The sequence below is a fragment of the Aulonocara stuartgranti genome (genome assembly GCF_965226115.1).
Source record: "Aulonocara stuartgranti genome assembly, chromosome: 7".
Taxonomy (NCBI): Eukaryota; Metazoa; Chordata; class Actinopteri; order Cichliformes; family Cichlidae; genus Aulonocara; species Aulonocara stuartgranti.
In genome coordinates, this window is record NC_138945.1 from 51,986,034 (window position 1) to 52,007,403 (window position 21,370).

Genomic DNA, 21,370 nt, shown 5'->3' on the forward strand with positions numbered 1-21,370 from the left:
TTAAACCTTCATACCTGCATCTCGGTTATCATATTTTGGTCTTCACAGGCTCTTTCTCTTGCTCATGCTCAGTCGCCTTCTCTGTTAGTTTATCATGGGACAACAGGCCTGGTGTAGTAATTACAGGCCAAAGGTAAGTCCAGGGAATAATTACATATAATTTAACGGTCAGGCCTCTGAGACTATAACAGGGCCTCCTGCAGGTTATTTGAGATGACTAGACTTTTTTTTTTGTATTTTTCCAAGTGTGACATTTAAATCCCTAGTGGTTGGAACTTCCCTAAGAGGAATTTGGTGTAGCATAGTGAAGCTATTATGGAAATCACAGTGGGGAGTGTTCAGTGCATTGGTGTTATCGTAGCTACGTTTTTCCCTCTTGAAAGTTCTTAAAAACGGTCTCAGTCTCTTGTTTGCCTGGTTTTGTTTCTTTCTTCTTCTTTAGGTTACAACACAGTGGTTCGGATTCCAGCTGGAGCCATGAACATTGATATCAAACAGGTCAGCTACTCTGGAAAACCAGAAGATGACAACTACCTCGGTGAGTGTACCAGTAAGAAGGTGTGGTTTTTAAAGCAACACCAGGTCAAATTTAAAAGCATTCAGTCTGAATGCGGTGGCAGTCCAAACCAGTCAGATGTATACATTACATTTCTTCGGTTCTCATCTCATAGGTCAATGCCATTACCCCGAACATGACCATAAACCGCGCTGACTCGGTGACCCAGAGCAGTAAAGGCAGATGTTAATGAAAAAGGGGTTGAACTCGAGAAACGAGCCAAGTTACTGTCAAACTGTTTTCAAAAATGAAAGGAAAAGGACTTTTTTTTCTCTTTTTTTACTGAGCACGTATATCGAGGAAATGTGAGGAGCGTTGGTTGAGGGTAAGCAAATGGAGTGTCAACCACTCGGAAAGATAAATGAGGCAGCAATAAGTGCTAATTAGATGCATGTGGAGCTTGAGCTGCATGGAAGTAGAAATAAGGGTTTTAGGGTCAGATGGACCTATTCTGTGCTTGCATGTGAGCAAGAGGAGGACACAGGAAAAGAAAAAAGACAAGCAAAAGAGAAGAGAGAAGCTCTTTTGCCCCCTTTGTAAAGTGTACAGGCATCCATGTTTCAGATGGATCAAGTTGTGTTCAAGATGTTTTAATTCCAATTGTCAGAAGAAATTTCTGGTGGACCCCTTTTGCCCCGCCAATTCTGGGAGTGCTGTCTGCATTAAATATGGTCAATGTTTGCAACACCCTTTCAGTTTTGCCACTTCAGCTGGTGCAATATGGAGGAATTTGTTTAGAGAAGATCAGGGTGACATAAATGGGTGTCAGTGGCTTAGAAGTTCAGGCGCCATTTTTCTCCATTTATTACGTGTATATTGTGACAATATTTCAAAATACTCCAACGAAACAGGTTGAAAAACAAAAATCATGTAAATACAGCGTTTGCGCTGTGCCGTGAGTCAAGAACAGCCTTTCAGAGCTGGTGAAACATCAGACGTCTCTGTCGCCAGTACTCCGAGTATGCTCTGAATGAGTGCTACTTTGAATTCAGTAAATAAACATAATTGCTTTCTCATTTGGCTACTCCCATGGGTGCTATCAATCTTTCTCCCTTTTTCTTCGCTCTTTTCTTTTTCCTTGTGTAATGAAAATTGCACATTAATGTCTTTTCTTCATTGTTCTTCATTTATGCGTACACGATTCTGGACAGTGCACAAATTCTTCTGCAGGCATAAGAAATATGTGATATGTTGCCATAAGTTATCTGCGTGCATCATTGTCAATTCTCTCTGATTATTTGGCATTGCACAACTTGCAGATTTAAATGCAAAACAACAAAAGTTTTTACTAGGCTTGATTAGATGCATTGTTTTGGCATGTACTCACAGACTGTAATTCAGAGGTGGTTGTTTAGGTATTTATGTGTATTTGCAGTCAGTGAAGATCCTTTGTTTCCACTCCAGTGTCAATCACCGAAGAGAGTCCCGGAGTCTGACTCCAAATAAATGCAATTTGGTGTCACCGCTGTTTCAACATACGGTACCTCCTCGGACGGCAGAACAATAGGTTGGCAGCTGTCTGCCAGACTGTTTACTTTAAATGTAGGCTGAAAGTGACAAATGCCGTCTCGCGCATTCCCCAAACTTCAAATTGCGAGGGCAAAGCTTTCCTTCTTCTGTCTCTTGTGGTGAAATGTGTCGTTCTTATTCGAATGTCATTCCAGCATTATCCGATAGCCATTCCAATTTCCTCCTGAATGGAAACTTTGTGGTGGCCATGTTCAAAAGGGAAATCGACTTCAAGGGAACCGTCATTGATTACAGCGGCTCAGACACAAAAGTTGAGCGCATTAACTGCACTGACCGTATTGAGGAGGAGCTCATTCTGCAGGTATTAATAGGAAGTTTGTTTTCTTTTAATGCTTAAGTCAACTTTATGTTATTACTATATCAGTTCTGCTTTGATTATTTGCATACTGTGTGTTCTTCTGTTAATGTTTCTCCCCACACCGCTTCAGTTTTCACCTCTGCGTCTCTTTTCTGTAAAAGTTTGCTTTCGTTCTCACCTAGTGACACACTGATCTTAATCCCTCTGTTAAAGAGGTGAGAACTCTGTGTGGACAAAATAATAAGCATGTCAGACCTTTGACCTCGCCTTTTCCAACGTTATTCCCACAGGTCCTGTGTGTGGGAAACCTCTACAACCCAGATGTTCGTTACTCCTTTAACATACCCATTGAGGAACACAGGGAGCAGTTTGTCTGGGATCCCTCAGGCTCCTGGCTCGAGTGCAACCGCATCTGCCAGGGTAAGATCTCTTGGCTTCCAAATCTCCACACATGAAGAACACGATCATTTTTCATTGGCTTCTGTGAATTTAAAATCACTTCAGAAATGGGGGGAAGGGACCTTTTGAGCTGCTGGGATGCCTTCATAAATACAGAAATGAATATTTTTTAAGCTCACTGTTGTTCAAAATGTGCAGCATTTGTCTTTGTGAAGAGTCAATGGCCAAACACTCCAAAAGTGTGAAGTATACAAGATCAAAATGTATAGTGTGAGCTTCAGTGCAAATATTATTATTAATTAATATTATTAATATTTTGATTTCTTCTCCATCATGTTACTCACACCTCTAGATTTTAAAAACTTACTCAATCGGCATCTGGTTTCTAAAGAGCCCCTTCTTTGCAACCCCATTCTGATCCCAGGTAATCGCATTACCTGACACCTTCACCTTCGCCTGGTTTTACTACACCCCACAAATTTCCGTTTTAGTAGCAAGCTACTCGGTTTCCCAGTGGATCAGAGTGCACAGCGTGTGTTTGAGGGGTGTGAGACCTGCACACCCCTAAGGCTGGAGGATTGAATGTTAGAAAGCTAGCAAGACTTGTTAAAGGCGATGAAATGTGATATTTTTAAGTAAAGTGACTACCAGATGTTGAACGATCTGAACGTTGCTTTATTTCACTGTTTGTGCGTGTGTGTGTGTGTGTGTGTGTGTGTGTGTGTGTGTGTAGGTGAGCGAAGACGGAAGAGAGTGTGTGTGCGTAGGAGCGATCACCTTGAGGTGTCGGACCAACGCTGTGAACATTTACCTCATCCCGAAGCCGTCAACGAGCCATGCAACATAGACTGTGAAGTCAGGTGTGTATTAATGTCCCACGGTCCCACTTCCCGTGCACGCCCACAGTCAGACACTTCATGACAACCCTTCTCTGTCTCGCAGGTGGCACGTTGCTGGAAAAAGTGAATGTTCAGCTAAATGTGGCCCAGGCTATCGCAACCTGGATGTTCAGTGTATGAAGTACAACCGGATGAAAAGACAGAGCGAGAGAATGGAGACCAGTGCCTGTGCCGACATCCCCAAACCAACGACCAGAGAGCCCTGCCACGGTGACTGTCTGCTGAAGAGCTGGCAGTACAGCGCCTGGTCACAGGTACAGTCGGAGGAAATTACATTGTACATTGTGAGGGCCTAGCCCGGTTAAGGACTTTAAAGCCATCCAACCTGCATGACTTTTCCATATGCAGTGTTCTAAGACATGTGGACGTGGCAGCCGTAGCAGGGAGTCTTACTGCATGAACAATTTGGGCCGCCGGCTCGTGGACAGAGAATGCAATGAATACCAGAGGGTGGTAACTGAAACCTGCAACGACCACCCGTGTCCGAAGTGGATCATCAGTGAGTGGAGTGAGGTGAGCCTGGATGCTCTTAGACATGCAGATATGACCACACAGAAACAGATATCCCAGAATAGAAATGATTTATTCCTCAGAATGAGAGGATGAGTTCAACACACCTCATAAAAGTAAGCTTCTGCAAAGCCACATGCAAATAATAAACAATCAAATTACTGGCGTACTATATATAGTGTATATGTGATGTAATACAGGGGATACCCTGAACCTGCAGCTTGAAGTATAACTGCTTTCTCTTATAGTGTTCACACCAATGGCATAAATAGGACAGGACAATTAGCATAAAAATGTGTACTCACCATCGACTGTTTCGTAGATTTTCAGTAACTTCATAAAAAACAAACAAACCTCAACCTACAACTCTTCTACCATCAGTGCCTGGTGACTTGTGGGAAAGGGATGAGGCACAGACAAGTGTCCTGCAGCATGGGAGCCAGGGAGGAGAAGCTGAGCGAGCACCTCTGCGACATGACAAGTAAACCCCCTGCCGTGGGAAGCTGCGAGCTGCCCGAGTGTGCATCTTGGCAAGTTGGCGTCTGGGGAGCGGTGAGTTCTGCGCACACACACGAGTAAGACACACACACTGACACAGCGGGGCGAGGTGACTCCATTCAGTGTTTGACTGAGGAAATGGGTTGCATGTGTGAGTGCCTAGGATTTACTCTGTGTATGTGGTTGTGGATATGTGTGTGGTCAAAGAGAGAGAATGTGGCAGTAGGAGACTCAGTGTAGATTTGTAGTGCGTGTGTGTAACCTGATATACCTGCAAGTTACAGCAAAGTGTGCTTACTGTGACACCAGCTCCCATTTCCTTTATGCTACTTTCACTTTGCCCTCATATCCTGTAAGACTAAACCTGACCCACACTATTAGAGACACACATACACATTCAAATATACAAATTTCCCACTGTCTCTGGGTAGCTTTAACTACATTTTAGTAAAGAACAAACTAAATAAAACAGGCATGAATGGGCGTTTTTCACCATTCATAGTGTAGTTTTGTAACTAATAATACGCTCCCAGACATGTTTGTATTAAGTCAGATAGTAGTATTTACAGAGCTGGAATATATTGACTCATTACTGCCTGGGTAATTATAATTTGCAGATCAAATAAATCTATCTTGTGGCATTTTCTGTGCTCTCGTGTGGTACCTAAACATGATGGGAGAGCCTTGTATGTGAATTAAGAACTGGGTAAAGGGTCGAGTTGAGGCTCCGGGTGTGTATGTGAATGGATGTCTGTGTGTACGTGTCAGGGCCTCTGCTGAGCAGGACCTTGACTGAGGCCCTGTCTAAGATATCAACCTTCAACCTCCAACTTCAGCAGAGTTGGCATAGGTGCGCATGTGTGTAACTTGTTTTTTTTCTTTTAGTGTTCAGTGACCTGTGACCATGGCTACCAGATGAGAGCTGTAAGGTGTGTGTCGGGGGATTACGGCGACACAGTAGATGACAGAGAGTGCAATGCTGCAGCGATGCCCAGAGACAGTCAGGTAATAAGAAACCTAAGATCGTGCATCGAGTCAAGAGTCAACCATACAGAGTCTTAATTAATAGGTTTTAAGTGGATTTTACCGTAATTTCACCATAATGCGAAATATTTCACAAACAGTTAAGTTTTTTATGGGACTACTCCCTGAAAATATATTGTAATGTGACCTTCAAATATATGAATACAAAATGCATCCCCCCGCCCGCCCGCCCACACACACACACACACAACGCTCATTACTACTGTAAATCCGGCAAGTGGCACGCACAATTTAGATTACTGATGAGTTTATGTTCCTAAGTCACTTTAAAACAGCATTAAGTAATTTCTGATTACTTCAGAGGAAGTGGAAAAAGCACTAAAAGCATCTGTATTTTATCACCTTTAAAACACTTCTTCTATCTGAACAACCACCAGAAATGAAGCAGTGCCAGCAACACTCTTGTCAGAGCTACAAATGAATGTTAATATATCAGCATTAAGTCCAACATTAACCTTCCTGTTTTGGCTTTACCAGCTCCCAATGGGGAGACTAGCACTTTAAATTGCTAAACGCTTTATTATGTTCCCCATCTACTTGCCAGCTGATTGTGGTTTGGTGCTGGTCAGGTAACACAAGTGTAAAGTGGGTTTATCAGAGCCTTTTGAGTGAAAACAGCTGCCTGCTGTGGCTGGAAAGAAGGTTGGCAAGAGTGATGGAACTGATCTAAACACTGCAGCTGTGGGTCAACAGTGAGCTAAAAGTTGTGGTAAGGCTCGATATGGCAGATTATTTTTTAAGATATAGACATGGACAAGTGCCGCTTTAAATCTTACTGGATTTAGCTTGAAAACTAATCTAATGGTGTTTTGTTTGGCTTCCAAACAAGCTGAGGTCATAAATTCTGCTCAAAGGTACCCTCCCTTTACTCAGATTTTAGATGCATATAAAGAAACTAGAATTTAGGTAGAGCCTTTTAGTGTCAATCTTGGAACATGCATAGTTCTGCAGAATGAAGGGGAAACATACAGGTAACACTGACTTAAAAAATCTTTTTGATGTCCATTGACAATGATGGACACTCAAGGCATTTGACTGATCTTAAAGTTTATAGATAAGTGATCGTTTCTAGGTGTTTGATTTCAGGTTGTCTTCAACAGTACTACGTTTTAGGGTTCTAGGGCTTAGAAAGGTGCAATGATATATTTTTGGGGTATATTAATAACCATATTTTGCCCCAATTTGTTTAATTTACCCTATTCCTTTAAGACAACTTAAGATCCTTGCATATTTGCTTATTAGCTCATCACAGGGCAGTTTGTTACAATGTTTGTCATTGAAGGACTGTGAGATGCCATCATGCTCACGAGCCTCTCCAGCACAAAGCACTCCTCGTCCAGACAACTCTGCGCAGTTCCTGACTCAGTGGAGATATGGCTCTTGGACTGCGGTAAGGAAATAACTTGAGGTTGGTGGATCTGTTAGAGCATAATCTTTGTACTGTTTTGTTCATCACTGTGTGTGTAGATCGAGTGAAAGTAGGACTGTAGGCCTCTGACAAAGAATGAAAAATAAGAATATTGATGGAGCAATTTGTGTGCGGTTTGTGCGTGTGTGTCTCAACCACACTCAAGTCATGTAATGTGTTTACGAATATTAGGTTGACATATTCAACATCATTGTATATCCCAACATTCCTCTAGAAAGTACATACTGCACATAACTACAATCCTCTGTTTTACCCCCTGCTGTAACTACACACTCACACAGACATACAATATGCAGACACGTGCAGGCTCCAGTGTCTTGGCAAAGAGGTCCCTCCGCCTTTCTAATACTTTGCATTGTTATTCGGAGCAAATGGAAACCAGATTTCATCTAAACACGAGTCTTCGGTTTCTGAGATTGAACCCCATCTGTCAATCTGAAAAACCGGTGTGAGCTCACATGTCAGAGGCCAGCGCCAGTACGGTCTTTCAGACACACATGCTCCACATGCACATATATACATGCATGCATTCCCCAAGGAGCAGCATTGCCATCCTCAGTGTGACATTGATATGAAAGCGATATTAATGTTTCTGTTTGAGCTAGAGCTGCTTGATTGCATTAGATATTCATCTCTTCAGAAATGTTTCCATGGTGTCGCGCTGAGATGGCAGGAGTAAACCTTCAGAGCATAATTATGAGCGCTGAGGGAGTTATGTTAGGATACCAGTGACAATGAATTCATTTGTAAGGTGAAGAAGTCACAGTATATACGTTTAAAAAACATAATGAAGTTGCTCCTTTCCTGCATAAAAAAGCCAGGTTATTACTGTAATGAAATTCGGCACCAATACTTTGAACATGGCCAAAAGATCCAGATCAGTGACTTGAATTAGATGAGGTAAAGTTGAACCCTTTATCATAAGCATCATGTCATACAGCACTCCTGGATGTATTTTATATTGTAATTCTCATCTCTTGGGAACCATTAGAATTTTCTCTCTAGCCCAAAATGGTCGAGGGGTTACAGTAAAGTGAAGCACACAAATCTAGAGCTGATTTTTCTGCCTGTGTTCAGACAGCAGTACCTTTTGAATGCTTCGTGCTACCAAATATCACAATAAAGCTTGCCCTTCCTTCTTTACAAAACCATTTCACTAGCTGGGCCCACGTCCTCATTTTAGGTTTGACAGCGTTTTAGTAGGTAAAAGTGAATGCTTTGGCATAAATTGAGCTGCGGTTTGGGGAAGGCCTCAAAGGGGACTGTCGATGGCTCCCGGGCCTGGCAGATCCCCATGTACTAAATAGAAGCAAAGAAGTTAAAGAATGGAGAACACGTGAGAGAGCTCTGCTTGTATGTGCATGTCCTCCAGTGCTCCGTGTCCTGTGGCAAGGGAAAGCGGGCTCGTTATGTCAGCTGCCGAGATGTCCACGGAGGAGTGGCAGACGAATCCTACTGCGCCCACCTGCCCCGCCCCGCTGAGTTTGCCACCTGCTTCAGCCCCTGTGGGCAATGGCACGCCGGAGAATGGTCACCTGTAAGTAAAACATCCAGCTGTGTCGAATAGAAACAGATGTTTCCAACAATTTTCAAATCGTGTTGAAACACAATGAGCTGTAAACACTGTTCGTGACGTCACTAAACCAGCATTTGCATGGAGTCAGTGATGAGCTGTAGTTTTTGCATGAATTTGCTTGAGTGAAAAACAAATTCCTTATACTATTTGAACCCAAGTGAGATTTCTTTGATTTACAGTTTATGGTGGGACCAACCTGCCAACTCTATATTGTCTGTTGATTTCTCACTCATCATGTTTTTCCTCTTTGCTCTCTACGTACCACAGCTGGTCGAGGCAGACGGCTGCCTTCTCTGTGCATAGTTTTGTGGGAGGACTTTTCTTGTTAAAAGGGAGTTTCCCATTGTCCCCCCCCCCTAATTAGATTACATTTTAATGTCACATAATGTTGATTTCTACTCTTGTTGTATTCATGTTTTTAGTCTCATGGGGGCTTCCCATCAAAAGAACTCACCACGAAATACTGCAAATCTGTTCATGGGAACATCAGTGAAAATAACATTGCTCAAATGTAATTCAGAAAATGGAAAACATCCAACAAAAATGTCATGAGAGAGATAAATTTAAAAAAAAAAATCTTGAAATTGATCAAAAGCAAAATTTAAAAAAAGGGTAAGCAGTCATTCACTATCCAGACTTTAGGAGTATATAGAAAATGTTTGGTTACTAGTGTAACCACGGTTCTCTGCTAAGCAATATTCCACAGTGCTCGTGGAAGTGCAGGCATCCCAGAGATTCCTCTGTGTGGTTGATACCCAGGTGATGCCTGAGGGGATGGGTCAACTCACAAGCAGCTGGGCAAGGGCAAGACGCCACCAATGGTTACCTGACAATATTCAGTGGTAGCAGTAATCACTAATGCTCAGCTAGCAATAGCTAAACAAACATAAAACTCAAGCTACTTGATGTGTTACAGTTATGCAACAACCACTACTAGAAGAATATCTCTTGATGTAAATATGTACATCAAATATAACTTAGTAGTTAATCCTTAAACTAGAAATACCCACATTGATGGTCTAACCTTGATGGTTGCATCAGCATAAGATGGATCATTTTGGCTCAGGACCGCTGAGGAGTTCTAGTGATCTTTGTAGGGAAGAAAGCAGGTATGCTTGGTTTGGGGCTGGGGGCTATTATAAAGGGGGTTCTGGGAACCTGTGTGATTGGTGATTGGTCTGTCTTGGTCAGACTAGTAGTGGTGGTGGTAGTGGAGCTTCCGCAATTGGTCACACAAGACGGCGCTTCTCATGGTGCAACACGTAGCGAGGTTTGAAACATTGATTCTTACTTAAGGTATCCAAAAGCCCACATTTTTCTGTCTTATAAAAACATAATATAGTTCTCAGAGCTTTGCAGAACATGCAGTAGATTTTCTTTTTTCCAAGCATTTTTTTCTCATTAAAAATCACAGCTCTTCTATTTCACCTTTGTTTTTAAAACTCTTTGGCTCTCTTCCCACACCTTCCCACAGTGTTCAGTGACTTGTGGTGTAGGAAGAGCCACCAGACAAGTGGTTTGCTCCAACTACCCCCAGCCAGTGGACCAGTCTTTCTGTGACCCGGATGAGAGGCCCGTGACAGAACAGGAGTGTACTGCTGCACCCTGTCCTTCTGTTTACCACCGCCAACGCATTAATGACCAGCCCTACGAATATCCTCAGGATCCAGGACGTCACCCAGGGCACAGCAGCTGGAATGTGCCTTCAGCAGACAACCAATGGAGGACCGGACCTTGGGGCGCAGTATGTTCAGCACGAGATAGTTGAAGAAATAGCAGGGTTCAAATATATTTTGTCAAGGTTCCTTTTAATGCACTTGGAGGGTTATTAATGTCTTTTTTTTTTACATACAGCAAAAGTAAGCTTTCATATTAATGTAGAACCAGCAGTGTATATACAGGCCATGCCTATATAACATGTTGTTGAGAGACCTGTGTGTGTGTGTGTGTGTGTGTGTGTGTGTGTGTGTGTGTGTGTGTGTGTGTGTGTGTGTGTGTAAACACATTCTTGCGAACACATCTAGTAGGAGTGAGGTAGCAGATGTTTTCATTTCCCAGGGCAGAAGGCCATACATGGTAAAGGACTTTATGGACAGCTTAAAAGGAATACTGAAGGCTGCAGTGTATACATAGCAAATGTTATATTTCATGTCAGTGTCAGTGACTGGTATTTAGCAATACCAAAAAAACAATATGGTATCAAAAGTGTTGTTTTTGATGGTCCTATTAACAGATTCAAAAGGTAGTGCCTTGATTCCTTGGCTGAAATTAGTTCAGCATTAACAAATCCAAATAGTTTGAGGCAGTTGAGGCTCTTAATATACTTGGCTTTGAATCGCGTTGGCCCAAATTCAGATAGAATGCCATGTTTCATTTCTTCTTTTAATCCTTTTAACCTTGTTTGGTAGTTTTACGTCTGCATAGTGTTTGCATGTGTGGAGGAAGGTCAGTGTAGGTGTGGTTGTCCCTGTTGGTAGTAGTGTTATTGTTAATGTTATATAAAAAGAGCTTTTTACATGCATTTGGCATGAAATTGCTCATGTGTTTCCAACCAGTTATCAGTGTGAAACCAAATGCAGTGTTACATATGGGTCACTTTTACTCAGATTGTCCCTAGTGGCATTATGTATGTACTCTTACACTTCATAAATAATGGGTGCGGTGGAGACTGAAAGTTCTTCTTTAGACTCATGTAAACATGATACTGCTGCAAATAGATTCTATAAAGAGATTTTACATTTGTTTTATGTTAGATGTCAATTCAAGAGCTTGGTACTCCAATCATTTTGAATTAATCATAATCATTGTCTGAATATAATTGCATATTTTGTGTGCTCTCCAGTGTTCCAGCACCTGCGCAGGAGGCTTCCAGAGGCGGGTGGTTGTTTGTCAGGATGCTGATGGACGCAGCAACAACTACTGTGATGAGAGGGTTAAACCTGCTGAGTCCAAGAACTGTGATTCTGGGCCCTGTCCTCTGTGGAACTACGGTGTTTGGGGAGAGGTGAGACCATATTTATAGTTAGAAGTGCAGTTCGCTCATCTCTTTTGTTTTCCATCGACCATTTATGCGATCCCCATTTTTGTTTGTGTATTTTTTATCACACAAACAGGGACTTGGTCTAAAAATCTGGTAGTCATGTCTCTGTAAGTCAAAGCAAACTGATCTGGAATCGGAAAAACAGAACATTTTGTTTGCTGTTCCCCTCAGTGCACCCAAACTTGTGGTGGAGGGAGGAGAACTCGCCTGGTGGTATGTCAAAGGCCCAATGGACAGAGGCTCAATGACTACAATTGTGACATCCTAGACAAGCCACCTGACATGGAGCAGTGCAACTTGCAGTCCTGCCCAGGCTCTGCCTCCTGGCACCGTGACCCATGGAAGCCGGTATGATAGTACTAACTAATTTAACTTCAGTGGTTATTCTTCCTCAAGAAAGGTGTGTGCTGCATTTACTTCAGATCTGCGTTCTTAGTGTGTTTTCAGCCTGAAACTATCAAAGGTTCTGAAGCAAGAGCTGGGTTATCTCGCACCACTGTTGCCTACCCAGCTCGAGCCCACCCAGATGGGCCCTGCAGTGGCATGGGGCTGATTACAAGTTAAAAAAAAGAGGAAAAACATACCCAAAACAATGCTGCTCCACTTAGGGAATCATTAAAAACACATGGATCCCATTTATGAGCCAAGGCTCCAAATTAAAACATATAAATCAGGACAGTGCTGTCTAACAATGCCATATATTTCTAACTCCAGAAAATATTTATTTTATACATGAGGCGTGAAGTAAATGATTTATGTTGTTATTGCTGTCTTCACCCTGTGCCCAAAGTACACAAGTGTATATTTGTGTATAAGAGTTAATATTATGACCTTTATTGAACAGCAACAACAACGACTTTCAGTGCATTTTGTAGATGTTTTTTTGTACAGTATGATGATATTTTGCAAGGAGCTGGTTATATTTAATATTTCGCTGGTGCTCTTGGTCAAACTTCTCTTGTCTCTCAATGAATAATGACATTTTGTACAGAGGAAAATATTTTCCATCATTTGTTTTGACTTACATTTTAATGCATCTCTGTTGGGTTAAACTGAAAATATATGCAGTAACGTTTAAGGGAAAAGAGAGAATTTCACAAAAGACGTAAAAAGTCGTTTTGAAATTATATTTAAAACCTAAAAAAAAAATGCAAAGTTTTTCAACAAGAGGCATTATAGTAAAGGTTGTTTAATATATGATGTAATGTATGTCACACGGGAGAATTCCATACTTTCCAACAGCTTTCAAAGACGTGTCCCAGTTCTCACTGTGTATACTTCATCTTCCAGTTAGAAGGGGATACGTCATCATAATAAGGTGCTAATAACTTAATTTTAAATATTGATGACTTAGCGGTATTGTGAAGATTGAATTTTTATCATATTTCCAGGCTTAGAAATAATTTATTTATTCTGTTTCTGGTTGATAGCATCAGTTCAGCTTAGTCAGTGTGCAGTAAATCAAAACCATTGAGAAGTTCATTATTATTGTTGATCAAAGAAAGCACGCAGATACCTCCTTTGTGTAAAATTACAGTCGATTGTTGTTTCTCTTTCATCCTTTGGCCAGTTTTATTTCTGAAGGATTTCGTTCAAATGAATCATATTTATTTGTTTACAGTGTATTATTAATTGTTGCAGCTTTAATATTTTGTTGCAGTTTAGACTTGTGTAATGCTTCACTTGAATTATTTGACATTTTTCACACGTCCGCCAAATAATTCTGCATTTGGAGGGTTATTAATGTCTTTTTTGTTACGTACAAAAAAAGTAAGCGAAGTATGCAAAGACCAAATTCTGCTTTGGTCTTTGCATTCACTCTGCTACACTGAGAGGCAACATGTTCAAAGAGCCACATCATTTCCAAATTCGGCTGTCAGGTGAAAAGTATGTTCTATATTAGCATGAAGACTAAATATTATTTCAGAAATATGTTTGCTGCTCTTATTGTTCTAATCTTTAAAGAGCAACTAAACACCCGAACCTTGAAGCCATTTTTTCTTTAACATTTCATCTTTCGTTAGTAATGTTGAAGTGAAGGCGTGTTTGTGTCATTACAGGTGCAACTAGGCACACATTCAACCTTAATATGGATGAAAGACTTGAAATGTTTAACTCAGTAAAAGACAGCTCTTCAGTCAAGTATTAGTAACGTAAACTGTGAACACTTTGTAACTTATCCAGGTAAACACAGAGCATTTGCCATATACAGTCTGAGTATGTGTTGGACTTATACACCGTGCAGGGATTGAATCTATATTTGCAGAGTCAGGCTTCCACTAATGCTTAATTACCAGTTATACACTGTGACATGTGTAAATCCTCCGAGTTACATTTGGATTAAGCCAAAAAATTATCATGACAAATATTTCAGGTGAAGTGTTGCAGCTTGGTCTCTGTTTATGTTGGTATCCTTCCCAGTGGAGGAGGATCGCAGTCTGCCTCTTTTTGTGGGTTCTTTTATTTTTTTGCTTCTCTCCCTGCGTATTTGTGTGACGACTTTCCACTACAACCGAGACTCCTCACCCATGGCAGTTTCACTCCCAGTCGTTTTATTAAAGTCTGTGGTGCAAAGTTGCACAAACCCAAAGGGCCAACTCTGCTTTATTTTGCATATTTTGGTACGTTGTTGTGCTTGTTGCTATTTATTTCATTCACATGCGAAATATATAAATATGTTAAATTAGCTGTTTCCAACTGTAAAGAACATTAAAGAAACATAACTGTGAAATTTGTGTTGTTTCTCACTGTAATGTTTTACTGACAAACAAACAACAACAAAAAAATAACACTGGACTTTAGTGAATGTCATAAAGCCAAAATGTTGCACGAGGAACAGCAAGACAGAAAAAAACACGTTGCTTTGCAAGGGGTAAGGTAAATAACAACTGACTTTAAAAAGAGTTTGTTTTCATGTGCACTGACTTTTTATATACAGTACATTTATATGCTCTACATACTGTGTACATGCAATACACATACAGTTTATGTACAAAGTTAACGTACAGCACCCCATAGAAAAGATGTGATCTGTGGGCCATTAGGGGTATTTTGGTATTTGACCCTCAATTTGACTTTACTGTTTTGTTTTTCAGTAATACTTTAAATAATTTAATCTTTGGGGGGGAAACTTAAACTCTGATTCTATAGTATCTATAGTGTTTCACATACCATGGCACATTGCAGTGTAATAACACTCCAGGCCCTTTTCCTTTTATGTGTTTTAACATTTTCTTCTCTAATCTCTTTGGAGAAAAACATGCAGAGTCCAAATTAAACCTTAGCGCTGGGTGGCACATCTGTTTACCATTGTATTAATAGTGCTCTCTGTAATGCATTTGGCTGGAGACAGTGTAATGTTATCTTTTTTCTTTTTTTAAACCGCAACAATAATTGGTATTAATTTTTTCTGGCAAGTCTTGTTTAGTTTTTGGAGAAAGGAGTAGAAATTCTGAAAAAAAAACCCAAACACTGTTTGCAAAATGCAGGCAATTATAATCTTTGAAGTACTGTCAAACTCTATATTTAAATTAGTATTTCAACAAAGGCTTCAAATAACCCACAATATGCCAGAATTACTTATTTACTTCTTTCTTTAAAAGTAAACGATTATTTTAACTATTGACCTACAAAGCACCAATGTACACAACACAATAATCATTGAGTCTTTTTCTATTCAAAATTACAATTACCTATTCATCTTCTGTAATGCATAAACTCTCATATAATTTAGGAATTCACAATGATTTGAGAGGCTCAAAACGCACTTATTGTTCATACAAACAAACCTTTTTTGTTCAGGTGAAATAGGAGACGCTTAGAGGCCAGATAGAGATCAAGCAGCATGGTGGGGAGGTGGGGGGCAGGCAGTTGTTTTAATTAACATTTCCAATATTGCTCATGGCTTTGGATTTATCTTACCTTATGTAAAAGCATCTTACCTTTGTAGTATATACCAAATCTTCTTTCTTTTTATAATTTTGAACCATCAGCAGTAGTGTATATGTTAGTTGTTATATGTTACATAAATCAAATATATTCAAACGTATCCCGCCTTTTTTTCTGTCAAAACATTTCATAAGAGACTGTATTATTAAAATCCTTGTAATCTTGCAGAGACACCCTTAAATGCCATCCATTCTAATCAAGCCCTCTCAATATATTTAAACCAACAACAACAATCCTGGAAATAAACCTGAGTACATACTACCATCTTGGAAATATTCATAAATGAGCTCTGCCTCTCTCGCTCTCTGCCTCTCGATTTATAAAATGTTTACACCCTTAAACTGACTTTTCAAAACTCACCTTTTCAGATTGAGACTTAATCTTAGACACTAATCTTGCTTGTTGTGCCCTTGATTTCATTTTTGTTTTCCTTTTTGGCACCTTCTACATATTAAAAAACATATCTTGATAAATTCAACTGTTTACTTGCTTCTTCACTGACTGATTGACTGACTTAAGTGTCTTTCCATCAATCTGTTGTAAGTAACCAGAAAGGTCTGACTGATCAGTTACTGTTAAAGTCATATTCATTTTCCCAATACACGCCATCAGAGAGTATTTTAAAAAGAGAAAAAGACACAAAACAATTACCACATTTATTGCACAGGTTCCGGATTATAGGCACACAGTTCAACATAAACTTTTAGGAACATAAATATCATTAGCTAATGGTAATTACCTTAAAAGCAATCTTGATGTCAGCTGGGTGTAAGGACCAGTGATACGGCTGTGTTGCACCACTTATGTGATTTATGCCTGTTTGTTGTTAACAAAAACATACCACTTCCCGTCGAGTGTGGGTTTCCCATGGAGGGGGGATCACAGTAAAGCGTCTGCACGCTAATCATGCTGCTTCAAATGAAATCCACATGTAGAGCTTTGACATACTTGACTCCAGTTTGAGGGCAACAGGGGGGAAACATCAAACCTGTCACTTTGGGGGCAGTTGTTTGTGACATCATCAGCCTTGTGATTCCTTATGCTGCCCGTGTGCTAGTTGAGTTTAGGTTATTAGAGCAGCGGCTTCCTGGTGCTTCTCACTAGAACAATCATTGCTGTGTGTGCTAAATTGGTAAAAGACTTTAACATAAAGGATCAATCCCTGGGGCTTACACATTTTGGCAAACCGCTAAGATTTAGGTGGCACTGATGCCGTGAGATGATATCAGAAGCTATCTTTGCAGGTTGCTGCACAAGTATCGTCATGATCTAGTTTAGTTTAATGATAGTTAGGAGAAGTCTATTAATGCCGTTCCTGCTCCTGCTGAAGCACAGTGAGTGTGTGAAAGCTACTGAAAGAAAATAAAGTGCCCATTTAGTGAGCGTAGCTGTTGTGGGTGATCCAGCTTGGGAGCTGATGCAGTGAGATGAACAGAGAGGAGACAGGGATTGAAGGTCTCTGGAAGCATTTGATTTGGTCTTCTCCGGGCTGGCTGAATGGCAGAGAACATGATCGTGTTTTCACACAGGTACAAAACATCTGCTTTTTCGCATTCCTTTAAGTGAAGCACTGTGAAGTGTTTTTAAACCCACAGGAGTTACTTCATAGACTCCACTTACATGAAAAGTCCTCTCACATGAGGCTACCACCACAGACTTAATGGGGCCTGTTCATGTTTGGGCATGTCGATGCTATCAAGTGATGAAGTGAAATGGACTGTTTCCCCTCTTGTGGGTGCGATAATGATTGACACTGTCTTCTAGGTCAGTTTCAGTAACAGAGCAAATAGCGCTTTGTTTCAACTTTTAGCTAAAATAAAAACCTTAATATATCACCACCTGGTAGTTCTGTTTCTTTTTGAAGTTATAAAGGATGTTAATTCCACCTCACCACATGACCCCTGCATGATGCATTTGGATTGACGGAGGAACTCTGAGACCTGACTATTATCTGTTCTCCGTCATTGTTGTTATTTACTTTCTGTCTTGATTCCTATTGTATTTTTCCTCTGGTGGAAAAATTTTCCTTTGCTAAGAATTGATACCGTCCTTGGACTTGGACTAAAATGAGGTACAGTGTTGGAGAGCTACAAAACAAAAAGAAAATGATGGTGAAAGAGAGGAAAACAATTTATAAGGTAAACAAGGCAATCTCCACACAAAGGCTAAAAACAAAACTGAATACCACTTTGAAAATATGCATTAAGTGTAAGATTCCTTTGCATCAGTTCCTTGTACATTTCTTTTTCCTAGAAAAAATTGAAAGGTTCAGATCTTTCTCTTCTCTGAGCTTTTCCATACGTTGCTGTTTGTAAAAAGAAAAGCAGCTGCGTAACATTTAGCAGGAAGAGGAAGTTTGACTTGGCTGCCCCGTGTCACAGGTCACTACTTTATGACTAACTGATCTGCTGTTTGTGTTTTTCCAAGTTGTGCCATCAAGAATTTGCTTTATTCTTATGTTTATATGACTACTCTTCATTTTTGGCTGTGTTCATTATAGCGCTCATTGCAGGATGTTTAACAAGCTCATTGAGAAATGTCTCGGATAGTCCATTTTTTTCCTTATGTCACTTGTTATATTCTTTCTGAGTGGTGTTGACTTGAAAAGCAAACTGTGTTGGAGACTGTTGTACATGCCGCTCAACCTGCTGTTTATTTAACACTTTATGGCAAGTTCATACTTACACGTTTAGGTCAGAATGTGCTTAGTTTTAGCCATTTGGAAGTTCAATGTGGATCTTGTGTTAAAACGTCTGTGAAAAACTGGATAGACAGAAATTATTTCCACATTATAAAGTCAACTACATCCATAAATGAATAATATGACAAAATCAACTTCCATCATTTCAAATTCATCACTTGTTAGGTCAATATATTGAACTGCATCCTGATCTTCATATACTGTATGTGCATTGTCATTGTTCTTATTTCAAAGCATCTTATAAACTTGGTTGGAGTTGGATATTCAGTATAAATCAATGAAACTAGGATGAAGAAGTCTGATTGGGTGTTTTAGCCTGTTGGATAGAAAAGATCTATGACTCTTGACATTCTTTTGCCCCATGACGCCACTCTTACCAGCTGTTCCCATGTTGATAACATGTGTTGTTTTGGCTTCTGTCTCTGAAACCTCCCTGCAAAACAAGACCATGGACAGAAAAGCCTGAATGTTCTGTGACACCACGTCTTCCTCTTCTCCTTATCTGAACTTGATGTGTTCAGCTGCATGCCAAGAACATAGTTACTCAAGACATGTCGCTATGTCAACTATGTCAGCGTTTGGTTAGTTCCCACCTATTAAACTCCTACCAGATTAAGACTGCTGGGTTAGCATGGTTAATGAGGACAAGTCAACTTTGCTCAACTGAGTGATATTTTATCACTCAGCCTTGACAACATGTGCTTGAGAGTATGATTCCACACGCTGTTCTTCCTCCAGGTCAGCACTGAGCTCCTTTGAAGACTGTATGCAACTACAGTTTGCCATATGCTTGGTATTACCATCCCCTTGCATTGCGAGCATGCTGCAACGTGATTGGAATGCAACCATGGTCCTCACATTTTAAGATGTGTACTCAGTTAGAACCACTTACTGTAGTCAATATACAACACCATAATTGTCCCTGTCCCACTATTAGGATTTATATCTACAAAGCTATTTTAAACGCGAAAGATATACTTTTTTGTCCTATGATCCAGTTTGTTTTAATTAAAAAAAAAAAGCTACTATGATGATATATTACACTAAGAAAAAAGATGAAATTCTGGGATAAACCAGCATGCAGATGGATTTAGGAGGAGGTACATAATATTTTTCAGTTCCAACATAAAACAAACCTGAATTCTGCTTTTATTGCCAAACAAAACCTCTTCATCCCATAATTATAGTTCAAGCAGCAGTAAATGTTTGCTGCTTAAGGCCATGATGACAAACTAGTCTGTCTGAACGAGGTGGTTACTTGGTTTTGTGGAATATTCTTTCCTCTCCACAAGGTACTGCAAGGTCATATCCATTTATTAGCAGTGTGACACATTTTTAAACTACAGTCAAGGTTCCCTGGGGCGTTTTAACAATTTCCATGTGTTCTGTTGGCTTACCTGTTTAGATTAAAGCAGTGGGTTGGGTCATCTCGAGGTTTCTGCCTGCCAGTCCTAGACAAAGGCATTGATGCACAAAAAGGTATCTGATATCAGTTTGATTATCCAGTTGGAGCATCCATATGAGATCATAGTGTTCACTTAATCAAAATCAGAGGTCTGTATTTTGTAGTTTTGTAGCATGCAAAAAAGGAGAAAAATGGCATGAATTAGCTGGGTTTGGTTTAGCACTCAATTATGCGATTTGTGGTAGAACTGTGAATCTTGATCAACTCAAAAAGGCTGCTTTAGAGCCACTAAGCAAAATAATGAAAAGCTGCCTCTTTGTTACATGTGGCTGTAAATATTAATTATGTCTTCCTCTGGAGAAGTTTTGTTCTGCATGGGGAAAAAAAAAGAAAACTTGTTTGACAAAAGCTGTTTTATTTGGCTGATTTCCAGCTGCCAAATCTAAAGCTGTTGAGTCGTTCCATTTTAGAGTAATCCACATCGTGCCTAAATGAACCTCACTGGATTACAGTGGGCTTAGCCCGCCAAATCATCTGAAATTAATTGCTGGGACAACGTGGGAGGGTTTAATTTCCCTCCCGTGTGACCTGTTGATTTATACGTTTCTCCCAAGGAACTGTGAACCTGTATTCAAAACTGCTACACCTTAGCACACCTGAATAGTACTAGAAGTTCAACACAACTAATAAAACATACAGTACATACGTGGAGGTTCAGATGAAACAATTTTTCATTAGTAAAATACACTAAAAACTAACATAAGTATGTGTGTTGATCAATTTTCCACCAAGAAAATAAAAAAACAGACATATTTTAAGTTTGACACTGTACAAATGCAGGACATAAAAGACAAGCAGCAGGCTGATTGATAGGGAAAATGGTCTTACCTGAGTGGGTGCTGGTGAGTGAAGCAACCCAGCTGTAGATCGCTGAATCAGAGGTCCCTGAGTCCTTGCCCTCCTCTTGCTCTCAGAGGTGAAACTGTCTTCTGGTCCCACGCGCTGTGCCAGCTCTCTGTGCTCTGTGTTATCGGCCATGATTAAGTAATGGCTGACAGATGAGGCTGGCAGGGTTGCGGGAGGAGCGCGATGCCATATAATGTCTTTTCTTCCACTGTTAAAACGCAGATACAGTTCAGCTGGGGGAGCGTAGCTCGTATGGCTGTGATTTCCTTTTTTTCCCTACCCCTTTTTTTTTTTGCCTTTCTCTTTCTTCCTGCTTCTTTTACAAGAATGAGGAGGGGCCAGCCCCACTCCTCATCTCCCCCCCCTCCAACTTGTTTGCCTCTCTCTGCTCTTGTCTGAGGTAAAGGAGAGTCCTGTTTTGCTTTTTGAGTGAGCGTGCAGCAGGTATGTGAATCTGCCGTGCTTGGGGACTAGTCACTCAGGCTCTGGCCCTTGGCTTTGATGTCATCTGTCAGCTGAGCGGGCCCTGTGTTTAAAATGCCTTGATAATTACAATGTGTATGATGCGTGTGTGTGCAGTGTCAACCGCTACCCGCACCATACTTACCAAGAAAAGGCAGGATGAGGTGGC

General features: G+C 40.4%; 1 protein-coding gene and 1 long non-coding RNA gene across 3 annotated transcripts in view; one reads left to right on the top strand and one right to left on the bottom strand.

Annotated features, from left to right (window-relative positions):
• Window positions 1–21,370, top strand: part of LOC309710244 (A disintegrin and metalloproteinase with thrombospondin motifs 20) — a 78,500-nt gene that overhangs the window by 44,197 nt on the left and 12,933 nt on the right. The window contains 13 exon segments of the mRNA XM_082539542.1: window positions 443–538; window positions 2,221–2,387; window positions 2,675–2,804; window positions 3,517–3,643; window positions 3,726–3,936; window positions 4,031–4,195; window positions 4,574–4,744; window positions 5,576–5,695; window positions 7,017–7,124; window positions 8,536–8,700; window positions 10,214–10,483; window positions 11,582–11,743; window positions 11,951–12,127. Of these exon segments, the coding sequence (XP_082395668.1) occupies window positions 443–538; window positions 2,221–2,387; window positions 2,675–2,804; window positions 3,517–3,643; window positions 3,726–3,936; window positions 4,031–4,195; window positions 4,574–4,744; window positions 5,576–5,695; window positions 7,017–7,124; window positions 8,536–8,700; window positions 10,214–10,483; window positions 11,582–11,743; window positions 11,951–12,127 (2,069 nt within the window).
• Window positions 16,370–21,174, bottom strand: LOC309710245. 2 transcript variants are annotated; one of them, XR_014277693.1, is made up of 5 exons: window positions 20,722–21,174; window positions 19,826–19,879; window positions 18,806–18,861; window positions 18,413–18,490; window positions 16,370–17,220 (listed from the first exon to the last, which is right to left on the bottom strand). It is a non-coding gene; the product is annotated as an uncharacterized lncRNA (long non-coding RNA). The 2 variants fall into 2 exon arrangements; XR_014277694.1 differs by having other exon boundaries at window positions 16,370–17,814.